We start from the raw sequence: 23,195 nt of genomic DNA, 5'->3' as shown, positions 1-23,195 counted from the left end.
ATTCACTCATGACAACAAAATCACATAGATCAACCTAGATCTTTGGAGAGCAGAAATATTGGGTCATCAGTTCTGGATTTTCTGCTGAAGTTACTCCCTGAAAATGTAGGTTATTTGGGAACTCTTTAGACTAAACCCTACATTTGAATTTATAGGTTTTAATCAGAAAGACTTGTCAGTTTTATTCAAGGAAGTTATTTACAAGTTTCAGTTTCAAAAAAGCCAAACAAACCAAACACAATATTCTTTTCTCTTCTTGGGGACAACAGGTCATGTAGAAGGCAACTCTGAAGGGTCACAAGGAATCCAATTTAATCTTTGGGCTTGCAACAGAAAATTGTATGGTATTGGATGTTAATTTTTTCCTGAAAAAGAATGACAAAAGGGCCAAATGATATTTTAACACTTCAGTTAGATTTATTTCAGCCAGGCTACCTCCACTGCTAGAAGGGCAACAATATCACTAGTGTTGGCAAACTGCTGTTGAAGAAATGAGAAACCTTCCTGCTGCCTTCATTAATCCTTGTATTGTGTTTGTAGAAAGTGTTTGTCAGATACAAATGAAAGTTGTTTGAGAAGCAGAAGAATTGCTGAACATTATATTGGTATTTCTGAGTGAGTGATTTAGTTTATTATTGATCATGCTGGCTTATGTCAAAAAAGTTGGCTTTGAACTGTGGTTGGCATATATTTGCATCTAAAACATGCAGTTGCCAAACTACATAATTTTTGTGGCTGTCTGTAAAGGAAGAGAAAAAGTCCTCTCTCCTGTGTTGTAGTTGTTAAAATGGGTTCTAATAAGTTGGTCATGACCCTTTTTTTCCTTTGCACTTGCTATTTCCACATGAGTAGCTGCTTCAAGAAGAGTGCCTTCTATGATTCCTCTCCCTGACCCTATTTTGAGGTAAGGAAATCTGAAAACATTTATGAGGCTGAAAGCAGACCCCTTGAGATGGGAAGTGTATCCAGATTAAAACCAAATACATCTTACTGCTGGTTAAGAATCTGGCAATTAACATACTTTGTCTCATTTGCTGCCCAGCAGCTAATATCCTGTTGCATAGTGGGCTGAAGTCTGCATGTTCAGCTTCTAGCTGCACCTAAATAGTGCTGTTATCCTGGATCTGTCTCACCTGGCATTGGACCAAGAGAGAGGCCAGACAAGCTAAAATTAAATCTCATTTGGGCTTTGGATAAAGTCTTCACATCCATCTTCTTGCTGTTGGACTTCTCTGTAGTCGTTGACATAGCCATTGCTATGAAGTGAGAAAAGAGGATTTCAGCTAATGGGACTGCACTAGGATGACATAAGATATTGGAATAATAACCACAGAGGAGAAAATAACCATCTATGCCATTCTCCCCTCTATAACTTCTAAGTATTTCACAGTGTAGTAAATAAATACAAAGTAAAAGGGATAAAATTTCAGTCATGCAGATGTGAGCTTACTTCTACATCTTCATAGCAGCAAGAAGTATTGTCTTTTATTTATTCAGAGGTCTGGCTGAAACTAGCAATTGAATAAAGTTTAGCTTGCAAATCTGGCAGAAGTAATAGGATAGAAGGAAAGGGAGAAGTTTTGAGATTCTGAACTTGACTGAAAATATTCAAAGAAACGTAATAACCAAGTGCCTTGTTCAGATTTGGTAGGGTAGTTGTGTCACGTAGGCAATCCTGATAATTTTACTCCAAGACATACAAACTATGGTAAGCTCAGTTGCAATTAATTGCAGGTGCTTTAAAATGGGTACCAGAATCCAGAAAGAATTTACAGTTCATTATTTCATTGTTATATCCAGTGCTCTAACAGGTTTATCAAGGCTTCTAATTGGGCAGGTTTTTTTGTTTGATCTGTGTTCTGTAATGTATACTATTGTCCACACCCGCCATGTCCCTGTTCTGTTAGACAGACAAAGTGGGGCACCTGGCCACTGCACCAAGGTAAGCTACTATTCTGCCTTGGCTTTCTATTTAATCTTTTTAAATAGAAATGTTGTCTTCAGTTGGATAGGTATATGGAGAGCAGATAAAGAGTGTAACATGTTTGCCTTGCAAATGGAAGGAATGTATTGTTCCTACCTAAAATGGCTTTTCTAAGAATGAAGATTTCTTATCAAATATGAAGGAAATATTTTTGTGAGCATTCATTTATGCATCAGTTCACAGCTGCTGTATTGTGCATAATGATATATAACAAGCACAGGGTGCTTCAATGCAGATAAGCACAGGAATTACAAGCATAAATGAGACTTAATTCTCTGTAAAACTGCTTTGTTTTATTCATGTATATTTTCTGCTTATGTTTTGTTTTATTTATAACAATACTATGTGCTTAATGTCTGAAATGATTATCTATGTTTATATGTTACAGGAATTGCATTATTGCATTAAATATGTGTTCAGTCTCAGGTCAGTAGCAAATCAGTTCTTTGAAGCCAGTGCTGATTAGTGCAATTTTTAGCAGCACTGCAGAACATGGCATTTCATTATTGAGTCATGCTAAACATTATCTTGGCTTTTGCTATAAAAAGAGAAAAGAGGAAAAAAGAAGACAGAGAAGGATCCTTTTATGCATATGACATGCAGCCCTGGGGAAGATGTGAATCTGGGATGAAAACTAATTGCTTTTTACTTTGTTGCATAGCCTGAACTGTGTTGAGTAGAGCTGACCAGAGGAAAGCTGTGCTTTATGTTAAGTAGTAGTGATTACTCCAGAAAGCTGCCATAAAAGCAGTACCATTAAAGGGATAACTTTAAAAAATAATCCTTCAGACCTTACGGAACAGACCTTATTGCATTATAAATGTGTTTTGATGTGTCTTCCTTGATAGGTAGATAGAGGGTAAAAGGATGGTATGATGTAGCTAGTGGAATGGAAAAGCAATTATATTTCATCAGAAAGATAAAATTCAGAAGATTGGTAAATATGCTTATATATAATATAAGCAATTCAACATTATAATATAAAGAAAAAGGGTTTTTTTTTCTAAACCCTGTGCTTGTCTTCAGAAAGAGAAAAGAATTGTAGCATCTAAATTGTGGGCATACACATTGTGCATTAAATCACTTTTGCATGAGCCTGTCTGCTCAAGGACAGTTTAAAGGACAAGGTTGAACATGACGATCACCAGTGATTTTCCTCCTACAACAGGGAGACATCCATCTACATATAACAGCTTTTTAGCCATTTAGGGTAATTGTCTTTGCAAAATATTTCCAATACGCACTTGGTAGCTCTTGAGTTCAAATAATTTAGTTTTCCACATCTTTAGTAATGCCAGCTTTATGAAATGTTAAGCTGAACTGGACAAAATAACCTTAAAAGGTGAATACACAAGTTTTGTACCACTAACTTTATGATAATGTGTATAAACCAAAATGAATGTTAGAGTTCCATCTTTTCAGCACATATAATTACTGACAATATAAAATAACTGAGATAATGATATATTTGTCATGGTTTAACCCTAGCCAGCAGCCAAGCCCCAGGTAGCCACTTGCTCACTCCCCCACCAGTGGGATGGGGGAGAAAATCAAAATGGTACAAGTGAGAGAACTCATGGGTTGAGATACAGACAGTTTAATAGGGAAAGAAAAAGCTACCCACAAAAAGCTACAAGCTACAAGCAAAGCAAAACAAGGAATTAATTCCCTGCTTCCTGTGGGCAGGCAGGTGTTCAGCCTTCTCCAGGAGAGCAAAGTCCCATCACAGGTCACAGTGACTTGGGAACACAAACACTGGCAGTCCAGATGTCCCCCCCATTCCTCCTTCTTCCCCCAGCTTTATATGCTGAACATGATGTGATATGGTGTGGAATGTCCCTTTGGTCAGTTGGGGTCACCTGTCCTGGTTGTGTCTCCTCCTAGCCTCCCAGGCACCCCCATCTCCCTCTCCAGCTTGGCCCTGCAAGGAGCAGAGGAGGCCTTGGCTCAGTGTGAGCTCTGCTCAGCAATAACAAAACATCTCTGTGTTATCAACCCTGTGTTCAGCACAAATCCAAACACAGCCCCCTGCCAGCCACTGTGAAGAAAATTAACTCTACCCCAGCCAAAACCAGCACAACAGTACAGCTTTCTGTTGTTTATAGGGAGGCAGTATTTCATGTTTTATGCTGACAGGTGTTCCCGAGTTCCAGATGGCATTTCAGAATTATGTAGGTTGTCTAATCATCAATAAGTGGCTTATATGGAGAAGCAATTAATACCATGGTTATTTTCCTTATGAGTCAGCAGGTGTGTCATATGCATAATTTCTAGTGCGTAAAAAATCAAAATGGCGTTCGCTCTGTTGTATATTTTACAGAAAGAAAAATGCTGTAAAAAACATTCATTATGGGTATGTTGATATGATTTATGCTGTGGGTATAGTAAGAAAGTAATTAAAAAGGGAAAGGATTTGACTTAGAGGCTTAAAACCTGTGAAAAAATTGTGTAATATTAATACTCTTTGTAGCTGTTTTTTGCCTTGTATTTCAAAGGAAAACAATCATCCAGCTCATTGAAAACACTGAACAAATACCAGGACAGAAAATTAAAGTAGCCAGGTATGGATAAAATTAGATAAAAAGAAGGATCAAGAAAAAAGAATTGTAGTTTTCCATGTAAATTAAAAATTTCTGTTATCCATTTTGACTTGCCTATCCAAAATATATTTGGTACAGCTATCATACTAGTGGAGCAACAAACTTGCCAAGGGAAAGACAGTGAGACATACTCATTGCAACTATTTAATACTTCCCTATTGTCCTAACAATTTCCTGTTTCCTAATGTGCATTTATTATTATTATAATTGTTATATTATTACTTCATTTACTGTAGTGATCAGCACAGATGATCTTCAGTAAATGTTTACCTAGTATTCAAGTAATTTTTATGATGTGTGCAACAGTGTCTTTTAAAATAATGTATTGATTTTCCTCTTGTAGCAAATACATATAATACCTGTATAGATTACTTCAAATCTATGTATTGTCACTTGGACATTATGTTGGCACCCAGAGGATGGAGGAATATGTCCTAATTCCATCATCTAGAAATGTACTGAAGTTCTACAAGAGTATGTGTCTGTGTTAGCACATACATATTTAACAAGGTGTGTCATGTGCCTTTGTACAGATCCTCCTTTGAAAGCAGTTAATTTCCTTTTTCTTTCTACTCAGTCATCTACAACGTGATGAAAGTAGAGACAGTTTATAAGCACTGTAACTAAAAACACACAAAAACATCTGTCACAAAATGATGCTTCTCAGCTTTTCTAAAGATGTATTTTTTCATTAATTAAATTGATCCGAGATGGGAAGAGCAGTGCACAGTTCTGGGAGGTGGCAGGTTAAGGAGCAACCTCTTTGCAACATGTTATGAACTGTAGTTAGGGCTGCATCATAGCTAAAGAGGGTCACTTTGAGAAGCTTTCCAGGAGGTCATTTTTACAGCTTTGGAATATCCTGGGTAGTGACCTTTATCAATAGTAGGTGGAAAGGGCACTTAAGGCATTTGGTTTTGATTTTGAGTCATTGGCCTTTTTATTCCTTCTAAAGAGTACACTTAAAATTCCTGGCAGCAGCTGTAGTCTCACTTTATGCTCTGACAAGCAGATTGTTTATCTAAAGGTTGAAAATCCATACTCTGGGACTCATGGTGACCTTCTTCCTTTGTGACTACTTACCAAAAAGTAATGTATTTGAAGGTGGTTTATTTCTTTTTATTTTGCTCAACTTCAAATACACATTTCAGTGTTACAACATGCAGTTGCACTGTGAAGCATGCAGGAGATGACTCTGCTGTCTGCTTTTCTGTAATTGCCACTGTGTTTGAACTTCTAGTATGAAGAGACAAATATAGTAACAACTGTATTTATAAGACTTGCATTGAAATAGATTTTTTTTCTGTGAAATATGTGCAGCTGCTGCTGCTGTATGGTGAAGGTCATTCCAGCATTCATTTGGAAAATGTAAGAGATTAAAAAACTCTTGGACTGAGTAGAGTTGCTTGGCCCTGGTCTCTGATGAGCTTGTGGTTTAAAGCTTTAAAAAAAAGCTCATGTAAAAAGCTTTGGCTTTTTCTTGCTATTCTATCTCAGATACATTATTTCTTCTACTGTGTGTTTGCTGGTATTTTATTACTTTAGGGAAATAAATTTTAGATCAACCATTGTGTGATGACTATATAAAACCATAAGATATTAACAAATATAATGAAAAGGAGAGGAAAATGTTAGATTATTTATGACAAGTTTATTGCAGTCTGATTCTAGCTCCACTGAAATATAATTCCACTGGCTTCTGCAGCATCGCTCTTAAATTAGGCTGGCAGAAAAAAAAATCCCAGTATATTTATTCTTATGTAGAATGTAAACTTTGTCAAAAATGTGCAATGTAAAACTATTGCAAGGTATTAATATATGTTTGTTTGATGTAAAAAGTTTATACCTAAACATTTTTTATCAATTTGTTATATCCTATCATTATCTCTTCAGATGGGTAAATTTCTTAAATTGAATGACTTGGCACTTCTGTAGTGCCTTACAGCTCTGAAATGCTGTGTAAATATTTATCATGGCACAGAGCAGCCCAGTGAGGAAGGTAGATGAGTAAGTATTATTATCCCTATTTTACAGATGGGGAAGCTGAGGCACAGAGGTTAAGTGACTTTTCCAAGGCCACCCAGCAAGTCAGTGGCAGATCCAGGATTAGTGCTTGGGGACTTCCTGGATCCCTGTCCCATGCTTTAAGCAGTAGACCACTGTGTTCATTGGACTCAGCAAGCAACTCCTTGCAAAAATGGACAGTTCCAAGGACTTGTACCTGGTCAGTGTGTCCACACATTTGTTTGCAGACTGCTGCAGTGTGTCAGTATGGTTTGAATACTCCAGTCCTAGCAGATTTGTGCCCTATGTAAAATTTTTTACCTGCGTCATCTTCAAATGGGGTAAAAGGAAGAAGTGGTAGAATTCTGACATAAATGTGGCATGGCAGTGGAGAGCATTTAGATTTCATGCCTTATTCTGAACTTGCTGAAACTGATGGGCCAAACTGCAAAGGATTCATGGCTTTGAGGATGTTAGTGTGGTGTTTGGTTGGCATGAATTCTGTCTTCCATGACTGTATTATGGTTCGTCTTGCCTATACCTTCAGTTTCAAACTCTCGTTTATTGAAGCACTTAAAAATAATAAGTTCATATTTTTCCTGAAATTCTAATAGAAAGCAAAGCATTACTAACTGAAATTAGATTTCCAGTCTCTGTTCATCCAGGGGGAAGTGTAATGGAACCTGCCCCTGTTTTTGCTTGTATTGCGACAGTTCTCACCTCCCAGTGAGTTTAAGACCTAACTGCACTAAGCTGCAAGCGAACCTTTCTTTCACCTCTCCCCTCCTCCAAGGGGGCAGTACAGGAACCACAGAAATTATTTCTAGAGTAAATGCAGTGTAACTCTTGTACTGATAAATGCAAGGTGGCTTTCATGCTGCTCCCTGGGAAGTCAGCATGTTCAGTGCAAGGCCTGTTTAATTGGACTTTGCTCTGAGTTTGACAAGTGAATTACTAACAACATAGTACTCCCAATTAAGCTGTTTTTCCCTGTAATACCCATTTCTGAGAATGAGGCAAGGCTGAGACTTGCTGTAACATTACAGGAAGAGGAGGCAGAGAAGAAAAAGACTGCCAGAAGCTGAAAATTGAACACATGGGAAGGGAGAAGTCAAAGTGTATGAGCATATTTTGATAAATATTAATGAATTAATTTGTATTTAATTTACTTAGATAATCTGTAAAGGCTTTAAACTGTCCAGCAATTTAGTATTTTCCTCACTGTAAATTTTCCCTAATGTTGCTTCCTTTCTGATGCTTATGTCTTATGCTAGAATAGCATTACTTATGATATGGCTGTAATACTTGGCCTTCGACATCCTGCCTAATCACTCACCCAGGAGTGTGGCATTGTTATGTCTAACTGCTTTAAAATAATGGATTCATTTTACTAAAATGATCAAATGGTTTGGGCAAAATTATATTTCCCTGGTACATCTCAATAGGTTATTAGCTAATTCTAAATTATTGAAAGACAAAACAGTTTCAATACAAGGCCATTTCTTCTTGTGATATTTTAGTTGTGTACTATTATCTGTGGGAAAGCTCTAATAAAGACATTTTAACACTTGATCTTTCTTTCTTTAACAGCCCAGATGCTTGGTGCTGACACATTCGTAGGGTTTTTCTATGTAAGATAGCTACAGCATGATAGCTATTTTTAAAAAAGAGAGGAGCCTGAAACAAAACCTCATATTCAGAATGCACCACATCCAGCTATATAAGTGAATCTTTTTGCCCGAGGCATCTGATCTTTAAGGAGATGTGCTCAAAGAGTTTAATTTCTTATTATATTCTATTGCATTCTATATATAGATGTATATTTATCATGTAACACTGGTACTTAAATTCCCTTGCTTCAGACTTGCATTAAGATACCAATTCTATATATTGAAATCAAGCAGTTCTAGTTCTAATATCATTTACTAAACCCCCTCTACTAATGACAAGTAAATATATATTAATGATATGTTAATTTATAGTTTTGTATAATGCATCATTTTTCATAATAATTTAATGGAAACCACTTTAAATTGTGTTGTGAAATACAGGCTGTTTTTAGCAGCTGGATTTTTTCATAAGTGGTAATGTCAAACTCATAGTGAACCAAATACTCATTTTAGCACAGTATCTAGTGTCTCGTTGCTGAACTCCCAAAAGATTTTTCTGTTCAGGGGTATGTGTTGGTTTTTCTTTCTTCATGTCAGAAATGACAAAATCACTAATTTTTGTAGCTTTTCTAGCCAGAGTGCAATACACTAGTTGATCATATGCTACATTTACCATGCAGTAGAGAGTACAGTTAAAATGCATGTATGACTACAGGATAAAATCAAACATGTCATGTATGTTCCTGAGGAAGAATAGCTTCTCTGTTTTCTGCTATTAGTGTGTGCTGCCTGCCTTTATGCTAAGTTCAGCTTGGTGTTTGTAAAGAAAAGCAAAGGCTTTGCAATTCACCAGTAAGTGAAGCTGGTTGTTTTCATGGTGTTAGTTTCTTACCATATTGTCCCTGAGTATTATTGTCTAGCTTTGGCAAAGTGTAAGGAATGCTAGTAATAATAATTGGGGGATTCTGCATGTAGCTCAGGATCCTGGTCTAAAGACAAAAATAAATGTGCAATCCCTTTCTTCAGGTGTACAAGAATAAAGCTGCCTTGATCAGAATTTTCTTCTCTCATCCCTTTCATTGTTCTATTGACTCATGTTTTTCTTGGTTTCCGGTAACCAGTGTTTACTCATCATATTGCAGGTTTTAGCAGAAGTTTTGCATGTCAAAGTTAACTGTAATCATACCTCAGTAAAAACTGGTGCATAAGAAATAGGTTTTGATAAGGAAAATTAAATTCTTAACCCCCTTTTTTGTTCATGAGTTGGAAAAGTCAATAATTAAATAATAAAAGCATCTTTGTTTTATAGTACTGTACAGTCTTGCCAATAGTTTCCAAATGAAAAGTAGTTGAGCTGTCCTTTTTTCTCTTTTGCAGAGAAATGATGAAGAGGCTGTTGTGGATAGAGGTGGAACTCGCTCCATTCTCAAGACACATTTTGAAAAAGAAGATCTAGAAGGTGAGGCATGATTTTTCTGTGCTTTATGTTGTCACTTTTCTCTGAAAATACTGAAATGTAATTCCAATGTGTAAACTTATTGATTTGAGCAGGGATGCAAAGAGACAAGAGACTAGAATCTCATAATTTATTTTGAAAAGAGAAATACTACTTTCTTCTCACAGCAATGTTCAGAAGTAGATGATGGTAGAAGGAGTTCGCTAGTTTTCAGTGATCAAGCCTGTAAATACGCATGAGTAACTTTAGATAAGTCTTCTAAGTTTTCAAATATTCACATGCGAGCAGGACTGCTGATTTAGTACTTACAAAGGCTTCTACATTTGCATTACAATCCCCAAGTAGTTGGCTAGACACATCTTCAGCTGAACAAAAACATTCTGGAGCGTCAGAGACTGGATACATACTTGATGATATCCACTGCAGAAACCACTTAACTTGACCATGCGAAAGTGAGAAATTGTGAGAACTGTTTTACAATATTGGTCTAATGAGTCAGTTGCATTTCTGTCTGTTTAGTGTATCCCAAACTTTGCTTTCTGTATTTAAGCTCTTGTACTGAGTTGTGTGAGCCCCCAAGTCATAGTTATGATGAAAATGAGTTTCTGTTGCACATATGATATCCCTTTCCTGAGACTGGATCTGGCTCATTTTGTTAGCTTCTTGTGGTGGTGTATGGAGGTTCTTGTCTTTGTCACACAGATCCACATGAACTAGCCCAAAAGAAATATTAAGATAAACATGCTACATCTGAAAAGTTCCCTGCTTCAGGTCTAGAGAGAGGTTTCTCCATCTGTGCAGGAACTTGAGCTTGCTAAATGCCTACCATTGATTACTTCATAATTTTTTGTCTTTCATTTCTCTGTCTGTATGAACTTTGTGTTCTCTGCTACATGTTGGCCATATTGATGATTTCATGAAAATACCAACATGTTACACAGCAACTCTCTGTTATAGCTTCCTTCAGCAGTGCCTCAAAAAGCAGCTGTGGCTGCATTTGAAAGGGGTCTTGCTGTGTCTGTGTGAGATTTGTCTCTCACAGAAGGATGTTAAATGTTGTGCTCTGTAGCATGTATGAGGTAGGTAGCTCTCTACTCAGTCTGGGGGAAGTCTGAGTACATGCAAGGATAAATCTCAGTTAAGATGTTTCCAGGGTGGCATTTAGAGTTTTGGTGTCTCCAGGAGTAAGAGTCTACCAGCAGGTCAGACTGGCAATGACAATTTTGGACTTAGGTACACAACCTCCTTTTCTGAATCTCACATTTAATCTTCTGTGGTCTTCAGTCCCTTGATTGCATCCTTGACCAAAGAGAAACTGTTGTATCTGGTGTCCTTAGAGAAACACCTGACAGAAGAATGGGAGCTCCCTGTCTCCCTTTCTGCATGGTACTGACTCACAGAGCTTTTGTGGGGTGAAGTGAGTCTACCCACAAAAATATCCTTTTGCTGAGTCATTTTATTGAAGATGGTAAGGTGGCATTTTAAAAATGGACAGCTTTCTGGGGAATGACATCCTTAATCTCAGTCACATGAGTAGACTCAAGCATTAAGGCAGTCAGAATTACTGTGATGTTCCACGTGTGACTACATGGAGCATAATTTAGGAACTGTATTTAAGTACTTTTTTCCCCCACCATCCTATATGTGTAGAATTGCTCCTGTGAAATATCAGTGAAAATATTATTTCAAAGATCTACTCCTAAGATGTTACCAATAGAAATTGGAACATGGCAGTGACACTCCCACAATCTTTCCATCAATTTAAATTGAATTAAATTTAGAATATTGAAAAATTCTGCAGTTAGCAAATGAATCTGCTTTTATTAAAAATAAAATCCCATTGTTTCATAATGTTCTAAAAAGACAGTTTTTCAGTGCAGAGTCGATCCTTCATAATGCAGTTAGCTTTCTCAGATAAATTTCATGCTCACTCTAAGTTCAGATCAGTTTGTCTTTAAATATATAATCACTAAATACCAAGTGACATTAAAAGTTTTGAAGAGATCACAGATTTTAATATCCATTTGCTGTTAATTGCATGTCCATTTGTTTTGCAGTATATCTAGGCACTTCTCCCCCTGGAAACAGTGAATGTGACTCACTAATGTCTGTCTTATTCACTGTACATTTTGTTGGGTTCTGCTGAAAAATGTACCTTTTTCCTAATGACATAACATCTATGAAATATGAAATTAAATAATCAGGTGCTAATTGCATAGCTTAGAAAAATAATGTAATCAGACTATTAATATGTATTATGTAATTAGCTTTTTGACAGAAAATTAATTTGGTTTATGTTTTAAAAATGTAAATAGCTAGCTACTGAATATTCTAGGGAAGACCAGCTTTGCCAGGGCGTAAGTTTCAATGGCACCATGTCAACAACATTTCAAAAACTGCAATTCATATGAAGAACTACAGGTTTAAATCTGAAAATCAGTATTCAATTTCTTCTTATAAAGTCTTTAAATGGTAAGTATTTTTTTTTATTTTACACTATCAACATTCAAACTTCAGAAATACTGATTTAAATGTATACTAAAATTTCCATCTGAAATTTCTCAGGCCAGCAGATACTTGGACTTGAATATTTTAGGCAGTCCTTGTGCAAGATCATTGCAAGTACATTTCTTGTTGAAAGCATGAAGATATGGTGATTAATCCTGCCTCGAAGAACAGACACAAGAATAGATTTTTGCCTCAGTCTCTCTAGATCAGTGTTTTCTTTCCCTGAGCAGTACAGTAAAATTTTGGGAACATAAGACAGGAACTGCAGTGCTTATGGGAACAGAAGAGATGTGGTGCTCACCTTAGTGCTAGTAATAATTCTTGCAGCAAGTACTTCCAAACTGTATTTTTTTACTTAAGTTTTGTGGTGCTTTGGAGGTGAATTGTTTGCAGAGCTTTGGCATTCAGATTTTCAGCACAAATTATTTTTCCACGTAATTAAGTTTTTGTGAGTTGTAAGGTCAGGATCAGTCACTTATATTGAATAGGGCATTTGTCTGATTGTTACATTAACTGAGGGACAGAGAAAGCATTTCTAAAAGAGAAAAAAGAAGATTATCTACCCTGGTTATAATCATCTGTTTTGCATGTTATCTTTCAATGTGTATACAGACAAAAATCTACTGAAATAAATATGCTATAATTTTTATCAGTAGTGGAACTCCTAAACGAGAATTGGGCACTGATTCTAGATGCTCAAGTACTTAATTGCAAAAGGCCAGGTTGTACATGTTCCTGTACTGAGAGCAAGCAGGGAAGTTTTCATGGACAGATGTGCACATCAGCAGCTGCTCTCAGCTTATTCTGTGCTTGTCTCTGGCTGTCTGCCATTGCTCCAGTGTATGCCCAGTAAGAACAGATTTATGATCAAATGTTCTTTTCCTTATGCCCACCATATTAGCTGAGAGGGAAAATGGCTGTTCCTTGGCTGTCCTTGGTGGAGGTGGGCAACTGCAGACCAAGGATTTTTGTGGCAATATTTCAGAACTGCTGTAGCCTGGCTTGAGAAGCAGCTTCAGCAGGGAGATGGCTGGAGAGACATTGTTAGGTGAAGGTCCAAGCATGAATCAGGGATGAATTCTGGCTCTGTTGGACAAAATTGCAGAATGATCCTTGATTCAGAGAAGTCAAGGTTTTGCTTAAGCTTTTTATGTTTTATTCATTTAATCTGCCTAAGTGGTGTGGGAAAATTTGCCTCGTGGGGAATCAAATTTGCCATCTTTCATGTCTCTGAGGAGATGTAATGCACTGTATCCAGTATATGCATCACTGTACATCAGAATATGCATTCTGACACTTCTGACAAAATTGAGATTACATGGATTGCTTACTGAAAGTCACGAAAAACCTTCAAGCTTAATTAGAATATAAATAGCACAAGCAAAACACAGAATGATGCAGAAGCTGAGGCTTTAAACTTAATAAACCAAAAATTAATTTTAAATTTTGTAGAGATATCTTGTAATTGGCAACCTGCATGAAGGATAATTTTGGTAGTAGATGTCCCGCTGAACAAAAAGTGTGAAATTCCAGAGTATTTAATTATTCTCTTTTAAAAATAGTTCTTTTTGTTGTTTTTTTCTTTTTAGATTTATTCTAGCTTGTGACAATAATTTAAAAATTATTTTAATGGAATTTTGATTATATACTATTAGGGTTAATATATGAAAAACCTCATTGTGATTAAATGCTTGTCTCCATATATTATTAGTAGAAATTTGAGTGGCTGTAGTTATTTAAGGAGCCTTTTATTCTCAGAGACAACCTTTTTTGTAGAAATAATATCATAGTATACCTGTCTGCTACTGACATTGTTTACCCAAAAATTAATAGGACCTAGCAGCTCATAGAACTGAAAGAATATGAATTTTGTTAACCTGGCCTTGATTCACCTGTGCCTCAATGTAGAAGCAAGTTAGATACCAGCTCTGCTTGGTCAGACAGGAGCATCAACCAAGATTTCCCTTCCCTTTGGCTCCCAGGATGCTACAGCCTAGTGCAAGAATTTGTTACCATGTCAGTACAGATCTCCTGCTCCAAGCTTCCTTGTCTCTGCTTCCCTTGGGTGCCCTGCTCGTCCTGATGTTCACTCTGACCTCGCTAGTGCTCCTTGCAGCAATGTTCCCCGCACTCGGAGGGTACAATAAAAGCTGTGCAAGCAGAGCCGGAGAAAGATTCAGCTGAGTCTGTAACTGTAAGGTTGCTCTTTCGTTTTGTTGCCTACAGGTATTACATACTCAAGCTTGTTCCAGTTGTGATTTCTAAGGCACATATTTCTGGAGTGCTTTTTTATGTAGTTCGATATTCCTTGAGATCTCACTTTTCTCCTCCTATCGTGGCAGTCACCAGGTTTGATCCCCTCCTTTCATGGGTCTCTGGTCCTTTCTCAGCAGTTTCTATGGTTATGGGAAGGTGATTCACCTTGAAGATTGATGAATAACTCTGAAGGATATGTTCACAAAATCTCTTTGAAAGTTTACACGATGAGTAATGAAATAATGGAAGCAAACAAGTGCCACAGGGCTGGTTGAACTCCACAGTCTTTGGCTGATCATAAGGTTTGATTGTGAATTTTGTTTGAATTTGCTCTGAGCTTCACAGACAGGAAACCTTTTCAATATTTGTAGGCACTAATATTTTCAAATATTTCACTTTGTGAAATCCCAGATGAAACTGATGTCAACCAATTTGCCATTATTGGTGAAAGCTGCTAAATTGCAGCATCAGAAGACAGAAATATTCCTTTTTTTAACATACAGTTCTACTACTACTGAAGTTGCTTTTTTTTTTTCCTCCTGTTGCTAATTTAGAAATATAGGTCAAATTTTTCCCTCCAATAACCACAGCTTCACTCTCCATCAGTGGAAAGAGCGTGTGTATCTGAGCAGGTCTTTTTACATTGCCCATCTGCCGTTTTTTTTTCTTCTGTCTGGCAAGGTCTTGATCTTGTGATAGAACTGTACATGCAACACCTCTGGACTCCTCTGGAGGAATGTAGGAAATTTGGAACATAAGTGCTGGTTAAAAAAGGCTTTTTAGCCCACCCACAACCTGGAAAAATCTTTTGTTAAAAGGCAATTTTTTTGGGGAGGGCAGTGATCGATTGAGGCTCTTTAAAAGGTCTTCAACTTTAATGACTTCAGTGAGATGCTCTTATCCTCCATATTCAATATGTCCTTAATATTATCTTGGGCCAGGAATGTTGTTTTTATTTTTTCTATATAATTTCTGTTGTAATCTACCCTGGAATATAAATTACATATATAATCTAAAAAAAATTGCGAAGGTTTTCTTATCGGTTCCTCCAAATTAGGGTATGACAAAAAGGTGAAAAATGTATTTTGGGCGAACCATAACCACAAACAGCAATGTAAACTGTTGATCTAGGAAGAATTGCTTTTGTCCTTTCTGCTTTTTCTTCAGCTCTGCCTCCCTGCTGCACTACAATAATGAATCATGAGTCATGTACTCTCTACTCCTACACAATTCACCATAATCACATTTTTTCCTATAAGGAAAAAGGCAGTTTTTTAACCCTACATGGACTGATGGTTTGCTGTCTCTACCTCACTGTTCTTTTCTGAGAGGATGAAAAATTGCATTTAGTTCAGCTCTAGCTGTCAGTGCATAAAAGAGGCTTCAAGGCACTGTTTTCCAGAGGTGGGAGAAACCCCTCTGGTCCTGCTGAGGTCAGCAGCCATCTGAGACTTGGCTTGAACCACTGGCAAAGTATTCTCTCTCAAGGCATCTTGCCTTTGCAGTGTGTTTCCTTAGTAGGTCACAGCAGCCTGCCTTTGCTCTTTCTGGAGGTGTTTCAAGACCCATCTGTTCCCTTCTCTGCCCCTTCCCTCCATGCCTGTGGGCAGGGATCTGATAGCCTTGGTCTCAGCAGGTGCCTTGGGCAGATTCAGATAATCCCAGGTGGCAGCAGCACAGGCACATGTACCTCAAGCATCTGGTGCTCATGGATGTTCAGATCCAGGACAGTAATATTTTATACAATTGCCACCAACTTGGCTGGTTCACTAATGAGCTCTAAAGTTCCCACTTGAGCCCCACATTCCTGGTAACATGGAGACCTGAAAGAATTTCCATGCTGAGAGAGGTTTGCTCTTCTCCATAGTTTATGCTATGCTTCATTTATGTTACAATTTTAAAAATCAGAATTGGTTTAGTTTTCAGTGAGCCATAGGATTTATCTGGTCTTCCTGAGCTTTTTCTGTTAACCTTACATTAGCATCAGTAGTGTTTTATCATTGAAAGACTATGATTTTGTTCTTGCAAAAACACACTCTGAACTAAAGTGTTGATTTATTCCAGATATGCTGCTAGGAAAGCTAAACATGAACACATGGATTAGTATTTTCAGTATTAGGATTTAGGAACAAATAATTTTTAAAAACAGGCCCTCTGAGAAAATACAGTAATACACAAAGTTATTTACAATGTGAAAGCTTATTAAAGAAATGAAATGCACTGAATTGATCTGCTCTGCAATGGCCTTTATACAGTGCTACACATCCACTGGTAAATTGTACAAAGATTGTTTTTAAAAAAAGACTGTTCTGAATCAAATTGCAGCTAGCTGGTGAACAAAACCCAGAACATAAAGTTTATGCATTTATAACATAAAAAGCATGTGGTTTACCTTCAAAACATTCAAACACTCATTGAGTTAAAATATTTTAAGGATTAAAGAATTACCCTTGTTATAAAGCATTTTTAAAATTTTTTACAAGATTACATTAAGTAAAAATTATATTGTGAAATATTTAAAAGGGATCTTGTTAATTATAATTAACTTTGAGAAAGATGAAAATGTATATAACCATGTGTAAAAATCAGGATCTCCCCTAAACTTTTGAGGAAAAAAATGTGTTGTGCTGTAAATGTCTTCAGTTTGTGGAGATATGAATTCATTGCCCTAGAAAAGACAGATATGAAATATACATTATTAATATGACTATGTCTTGCAGAGACGTTTCTCAGAATAAAATCTAAGTAGATGTGTTGTTTGGGGTTGCTGTGTTTCAAAGGAGAAAATATTCCTTACACTTAAATTTATTTTAAGAACCCAATAGCAAATTAATCATCTAAAAAGCTAGGCTCAGAATAGCAAGTGTTTTCTGCATATCCCTTGAAAATGACAGAGGTAACATCTAGAAATGATTTTCAGAACCTGGCATTCTGGGTCTTTAAAACCAGAAGCTTATCCTAGCTACCTACCTTATGCATTAAATAAATGGAAAGAGAAAGAAATGTAGTGGGATTTCTAAAGCTCAGAAAACACATATCCCATTATAATTGATGGTGCTTGATGACTTAACTCAGGTACTTCTGGAAATCCCAATACAATTATTTGAGTGATGTGACATTTCAAGGGAAAATGGAGACGGAGAGAAAAGGGTTTGCAAATGTTTCCCTTAATTTAGTGGAATTAAAATCTTTTTAATGGGATGCTAAGAGACCAGATTTTTTTGCCCCAGTACTTCCCATTCTTCCAAAAACAATTTTAACACAGAAAACGCACCCATTTGCTAGGGAGAGCAACATGTTTTGTTCACCTCTTAAACCACATGTCAATTCTGTGTTAGAATGGTTGTTAGGTTGTACCTGGTGTCAGTGGTTTGCACCCTGATGTAAACTACAGTTGTTACTGTTTCCCATACTTCAGTGTCTTTGTAGCCTAGCCAAAAGAATGAGAAAGGATGATCTAACTGAGCTATGTGCTGCGAAAATGTATGGCAGAGTAAAATTATTTTACAATGTTTAAGCAATATTCAGTCACTTTTAGTTGGCATCCTGATGAAGTAAATGATAAAACACACAAAAAATTTCTTAAAGATAAATGAAAGAAATGCCCATATAGAATCAGTTGTTACCTATAAGGATATCCTGGATAGTGGATATCCTGGTTGATATTGACTTCACCCAATTATGAATGCTCTTTCTTTTTGGAAATTCTAGTCAGTGTTTGCTGCTGTCTGCCCTGCTCTGTCCATGTGTGACCTTCTGGTCTTGGCAAATTTAGAGAGCTTGCTGGAAACTCTTGTTTAATAATGCCTTGGACAATTTGTACAGAAAAACGTACATTGCGTTCTGGGCTCTAGTTCATAATATCTACCATGAAAAGGTTACTTGAAGTAAGGTAACACAGTAATTGGATTTCTTTTGTATTTCCTCTTTCTTTTTTTTGCTGCTTCTATCATTCATTGTCATTTTGTCAGCAATTTAGAATTCATTACTCTTTTGTTCACAGATGGTCTTTTTTTGCTCCACAGTTGTGATCTTTTAATAAACCAGAACTACTTAACTCTCAGATTTTTTGCTTTTTGCTCCATGATTTTTCTGTAGAAAGCTATTGCTTTCCCCCGTCTGTTTATTTTCCTCTTATTTGCCTGAACCTTGTCACAAGCACCTACATTCCTCTGTGTGTTTATTGAAATTATGCCTAGGTAGGACTCTGCTGGTCTCAGTAGGTTCACACAGAAAGAGTAAAATCCACTTTGCTTTTTCCTTGTTATCTATTTAAGATTCCAGGTTCCTGTTTTTTAAAATATTTTTCAGTGGGAACTGGTTGTGTCTGTATAAGGAAAGTTGCTGTGGCATTCAGACACACACACACAAATGTTCTGGCACTGTTTCTGAGTGTACTGAATTAAGAACAGTCTGGACTCAAGTCCTGGTTTCAGCCCTGGAAATTAATTGAAATCTGAGTCTCAATCTGCATTTCCTGATGCAGGTACAATCTGATCATTGAAGTGGGAGAAAACTAGGATAAGCATGCCCACTTCTATCACAAAGCAGCAGGAATGTACTAAATTACTAAATTAAAAAACCAATCTATTTGCACCTCTGGAAATTACTAAAATCTTAGGAAGGAAAACCCATTCACTTCAAAATGTTGTTTTGCTTTTTCTTCTGTCTAACGAAAGGGGTAAGGAAATGTAAAATACTACATTACTCATGTCCTTCAGTATCTTTTAAATGAATTCTTTTTATTGAACACATTTTTAATGAATTCTTTTTATTGAACACATTTTTCCTTGTGTCATGGTCTACTGACTGCAATGCATTTGAAATACACAAAAGGCAGCAGTTCTCTTTAAGCCATTTCTTGGGTTAAATATAATAAACAAGAAGAAAGATGTATTTAATAAATAAATGAATATTTTTCAGCTCATGGGCATTGTTTTACGAAAATCTCCTGACCCCACAAGACTGGTGTCTCAAAAATCGATGCCTCTGCTTTCTAGTCTCCTCTACATGGAAGAAAGTTGAGGAAGTAACTAGTGTGGTGTACAGAATCTCTTCTGCAGCTTTTTTAGCTCTGCCTCTGCAGAGAATTCCCGTCAGCTTTGGATTTATTTGGTTTTTTGTGACACATGCTGCTTTGCTGTGTTTTCTGCCTTCTCTGGAGTCTCCATGGGATTAGAGATCACGTGCTACCTTAGCTTAACGGTCTTGACCTTTTCCACATGATTGACACTGCTGAATGATTACAGCAAAGCAGCAATTATCCATGGGCTGTGTTATGTTCATTTCAAGGAGAAAATAATGTTATTTGAGATGAGTAATCTGGACTATGTCTTTCTGCTGAGTAAATGTAGGAGACCTGCCTGTAGTGAGTCATGATTCCTTTGCCATTTGTTCTGGTTAGTGGTTCTTTCAGCACATTTCTGCTGTGCTCTCCCTGTTCTGAATGCTTTTCTGTGCTCTGATCCTGTGAGCCCTGTGAGGCTGTGATCCTGTGATCAATAGCTAAGAGAGCTAAATATTTTGGGCTTGATCAGCAACATAAAATCCCTCAGGCTTGAAGGTGGCAGGTATGCAATGTGTACCTTCCTATGTATTTAAAAAAAATAAACAGGAGGAATGAAAGTACTCTAACGTATCAGCAGTGTATTTATGATGTAAGCAGATAAAGTTGTATAGGGATTTTGTGCTCGTGCTTACTTAGTTTTTTTGATTTCTTTATTTTTTTCTTCTTCGTTTTCTAGTCAGTGAATTTCCCACAAGAATTCTGTCAAGGTTTGGCTCATAAATAGGAATGAGTTTGGTAAAGTTCTTGTACACACAAAGCAAACAGCAACTTTAACAAATGTTCAATCCAAAGAGATCCATGTGTCTCTTCATGTTACTGTTTTGGAAGACATTTAACAGAACACCTGCCTGGCTTTAATGGAAGTTCACATACAAAGATGCAAATTTGAAGGAAAAAATACAAATCTGGCACTGCATCATAAGGGCTTCAGTAATGGGATTTCTTCCTGTGTTAAGGGGTTCTGTATCTGTGATGCATAATCATCAGTGTTGGAAGGAATACTGCTATGACTATTAACATTAGAATAATCAATATAACTTCAAAATTATAGTAATAATTATATCATTAATGCTATTAAGGTTGTTAATATTGTTGTTATGTTGCCATGACTCCTTTTTAAAAGGTACTTTTTTTACCTGTAGGCCATCGAACATTGTTCATTGGGGTTCATGTGCCATTGGGTGGAAGAAAAAGTCACCGACGCCATCGGCACCGCGGGCACAAACACAGAAAGAGAGACAGAGAGCGAGATTCAGGATTAGAAGATGGGAGAGAATCTCCTCCTTTTGGTAAGACAAATTTTATTTCTGGAGAGGTCTTCTAATAATAAACATCAGTATGATTATGCATAGTCTGTCCTGTTATCACTTGGACATGAGAGGCAGCAGGGTTTTGGAGAATCCACCAGAGCCTCTGCTGGTGATTCATTCCTTTGAACAAATCCACTGAAGGGCAGCACCAGTGGCAGTCCATACATGAAAAATCTCAGTAGCTTCTAGCACTGAAGGAGCACTGTGGGAGGCTGTTCCTGAGTGCTCTCACAAAGACAGACTGCTGTCACCACGGAGGGGGGAAGTGCTTTATGGCACCAGCTGCCCTCGGGGAAGGCTTGGGAGTATTTGCCCCTAAAACATAACATAGAAGAGTTGTGGTCCTTTACAACTAGTTTGGTAATAGTGTTGATGTTACTGAAGCTGTAGTGTTTTATCAGATTCAAACTGTGATCCAGGTTGTATTTACCTTTTTCCTAACACAACATTGTAAATGTGCCATTGTGACATGAATCTGCTAACTGAAGACTTGAGAGCAAGCAGGAAAAAATACCTTTCAGTAAAAAAATCTGATATGAAACTCCTAAAATTCTCAAAATTTTAAATTAGAAAACATTACAGAGAAGATGAAAAGGTAGTCAATAATAAGTTAGCCAAGCTTTGTCACAAAACATGAGAATATTATGTGCTGTTCAAAAATAAAAAGTGCACGTGATGAAATGTCCAGGGCTATGGTAAGTATTTAAAATATAATGGAAGCATGTATAGAAAACAATTTGCTTGTATGTTTTTACATCATTAGGGAAATGTGCCATTGTAATTTCAGGTTACAGAAAAGTAATTATAAGACTTTCTTTTAATCAGAAGTTTCTATATGGAAAGCTTTTGAGCAAGTATATTCTAAGTGCTGATGGTTAGAGCTTGAAGTTCTCAAATCTTGCTCAATGGTTTATTATACTGAGCATAAAACAAAGTCAAGACTTTTTCAAACTTAGCAGATACAAGTTATGTTTTGAAGACTGAACAGTGAAGTAAAAATTGGCTGTGGTGGTTCTGTCTGGAATGGATTTCAAATGTACAAAGACCCAATACTATATTGAAACCTGTTTCTTGGAAAAAAACAAAGTTCATAAATTATTAAAACAGTTTTCAAAAAGAATATGCATATATACATATAAAGTCAGATTAAAAAGAAACAATTGAAAGTTACATTAGCCAAGAAGTGAGATATCTTGAACTATGAAACAGTGTCTTCTGTTGAGTCATCTGGTTTTATTTAAGTGCCAGTATGTGACACATTTTGGCTGAGAACTTAACTCTGTTCTTTCAACTTCTGGAGACCTAGGCTTGTGTCCTTCTTAATGTCAAAAGTAAAAAAAAAGAAATTAACTGGCTGAATCTGTCCTTAATAGTCTTTGACATTTGTGCGTACAGTAAAATGCAATGTTTAACACAATTCTTTGTTGGGTAATAAATCAGCCTGTGTTTAAAGGATCTCTGAGGGTGAAGTAGCAGTAATATGAAAACAAAGTAGTTTTGAAGTGCATTTGTAATCTGATGCTCACTGCAGTCATCCTCGGGTGTACCTCAAGAAATGAGTAAAGGTCTGCAGTTTTTTAAGTCACATTTTCACTTTTAAAGGTATTATAACTACCAACTAAAGTGTGTGTGCAACTGATGTCACTTGACAGACAAGTTATAGGCCAGAAATATGGAAATCTCTTCTGGATTCAGAATGCTGAAGATATTCTCAAAAGTGCTTGGTTGATAAAAATTCAAAGAATCCAAAGAGAACCACAAATCGGAAAATACCCAATCTTTCACCCTGAATAATTATCTGAATAGTAAATTTTGAGGGTTTTTCCCTTTTTCTATCTGACTCCTGGAAGTTTGGCCAGTGAAGCAGATTTTGAGCTTTGACATCTCTCCATCCAGGCAGAAATGTGGCATTCTATAGACAAGAGTGAAAGGGATTTGCATAATGAAGGCGAATCCTAAATGCTACAGTTATGGTGAGGTTAAGCACATACAGAGCAGGCAGACAAAATAATGCAGAGATTAATAGTAGTCTATATCCACATTCTTCTTTTACTATGGTTTTTCCTTATGGGCGTTTCAGACAGCTTGTTGTGCTGCCTGGGGAGAAGCACTGCCTTTAGAGAGAATATATGCACAGTTTTTCTATGCTTTATTTGCACAGAGGGAGCAACAGATACTTCCCATACTAAATCTGAATTTAAAAAACCTCAATAATGCTTTTTAGCCCTTTTCCCCCATGACTACACGTTTCTAACAGTAACCAGAGGCTGAAGGAAGCTTGAAGGAAGGCAAATGAACTTCCTTTCCTTGATGTCACTCAATAGGAGTGACTGTATTATCTGAGAGAGTAGATCCAAACTAGTCCCTTAATTTATGAATCATTCTGATTTAATTGAGCA

General features: G+C 36.8%; 1 protein-coding gene across 9 annotated transcripts in view; it reads left to right on the top strand.

The window, feature by feature from the left end:
* SLC4A10 (solute carrier family 4 member 10) overlaps positions 1 to 23,195 on the top strand; it is a 158,125-nt gene that overhangs the window by 49,087 nt on the left and 85,843 nt on the right. For 8 of the 9 annotated variants that reach the window (XR_014853494.1, XM_085066634.1, XM_085066633.1 and 5 more), the window contains exons 2-3: positions 9,576 to 9,657; positions 20,629 to 20,775. Coding sequence is in view for 8 of the 9 variants with exons in the window: in XM_085066634.1 (XP_084922760.1) it covers positions 9,576 to 9,657; positions 20,629 to 20,775 (229 nt within the window). In the remaining variant the exon portion in view is untranslated. Of the gene's footprint in view, positions 1 to 6,618; positions 6,809 to 9,575; positions 9,658 to 20,628; positions 20,776 to 23,195 lie in introns of all 9 variants that reach the window. The other variant, XM_085066635.1, reaches the window with a different exon arrangement.

The sequence above is a fragment of the Lichenostomus cassidix genome, chromosome 7 (genome assembly GCF_008360975.1).
Source record: "Lichenostomus cassidix isolate B80296 chromosome 7, HeHo_3.0, whole genome shotgun sequence".
NCBI classification, from domain to species: Eukaryota; Metazoa; Chordata; class Aves; order Passeriformes; family Meliphagidae; genus Lichenostomus; species Lichenostomus cassidix.
This window is presented reverse-complemented; position numbering and strand designations above follow the sequence as displayed.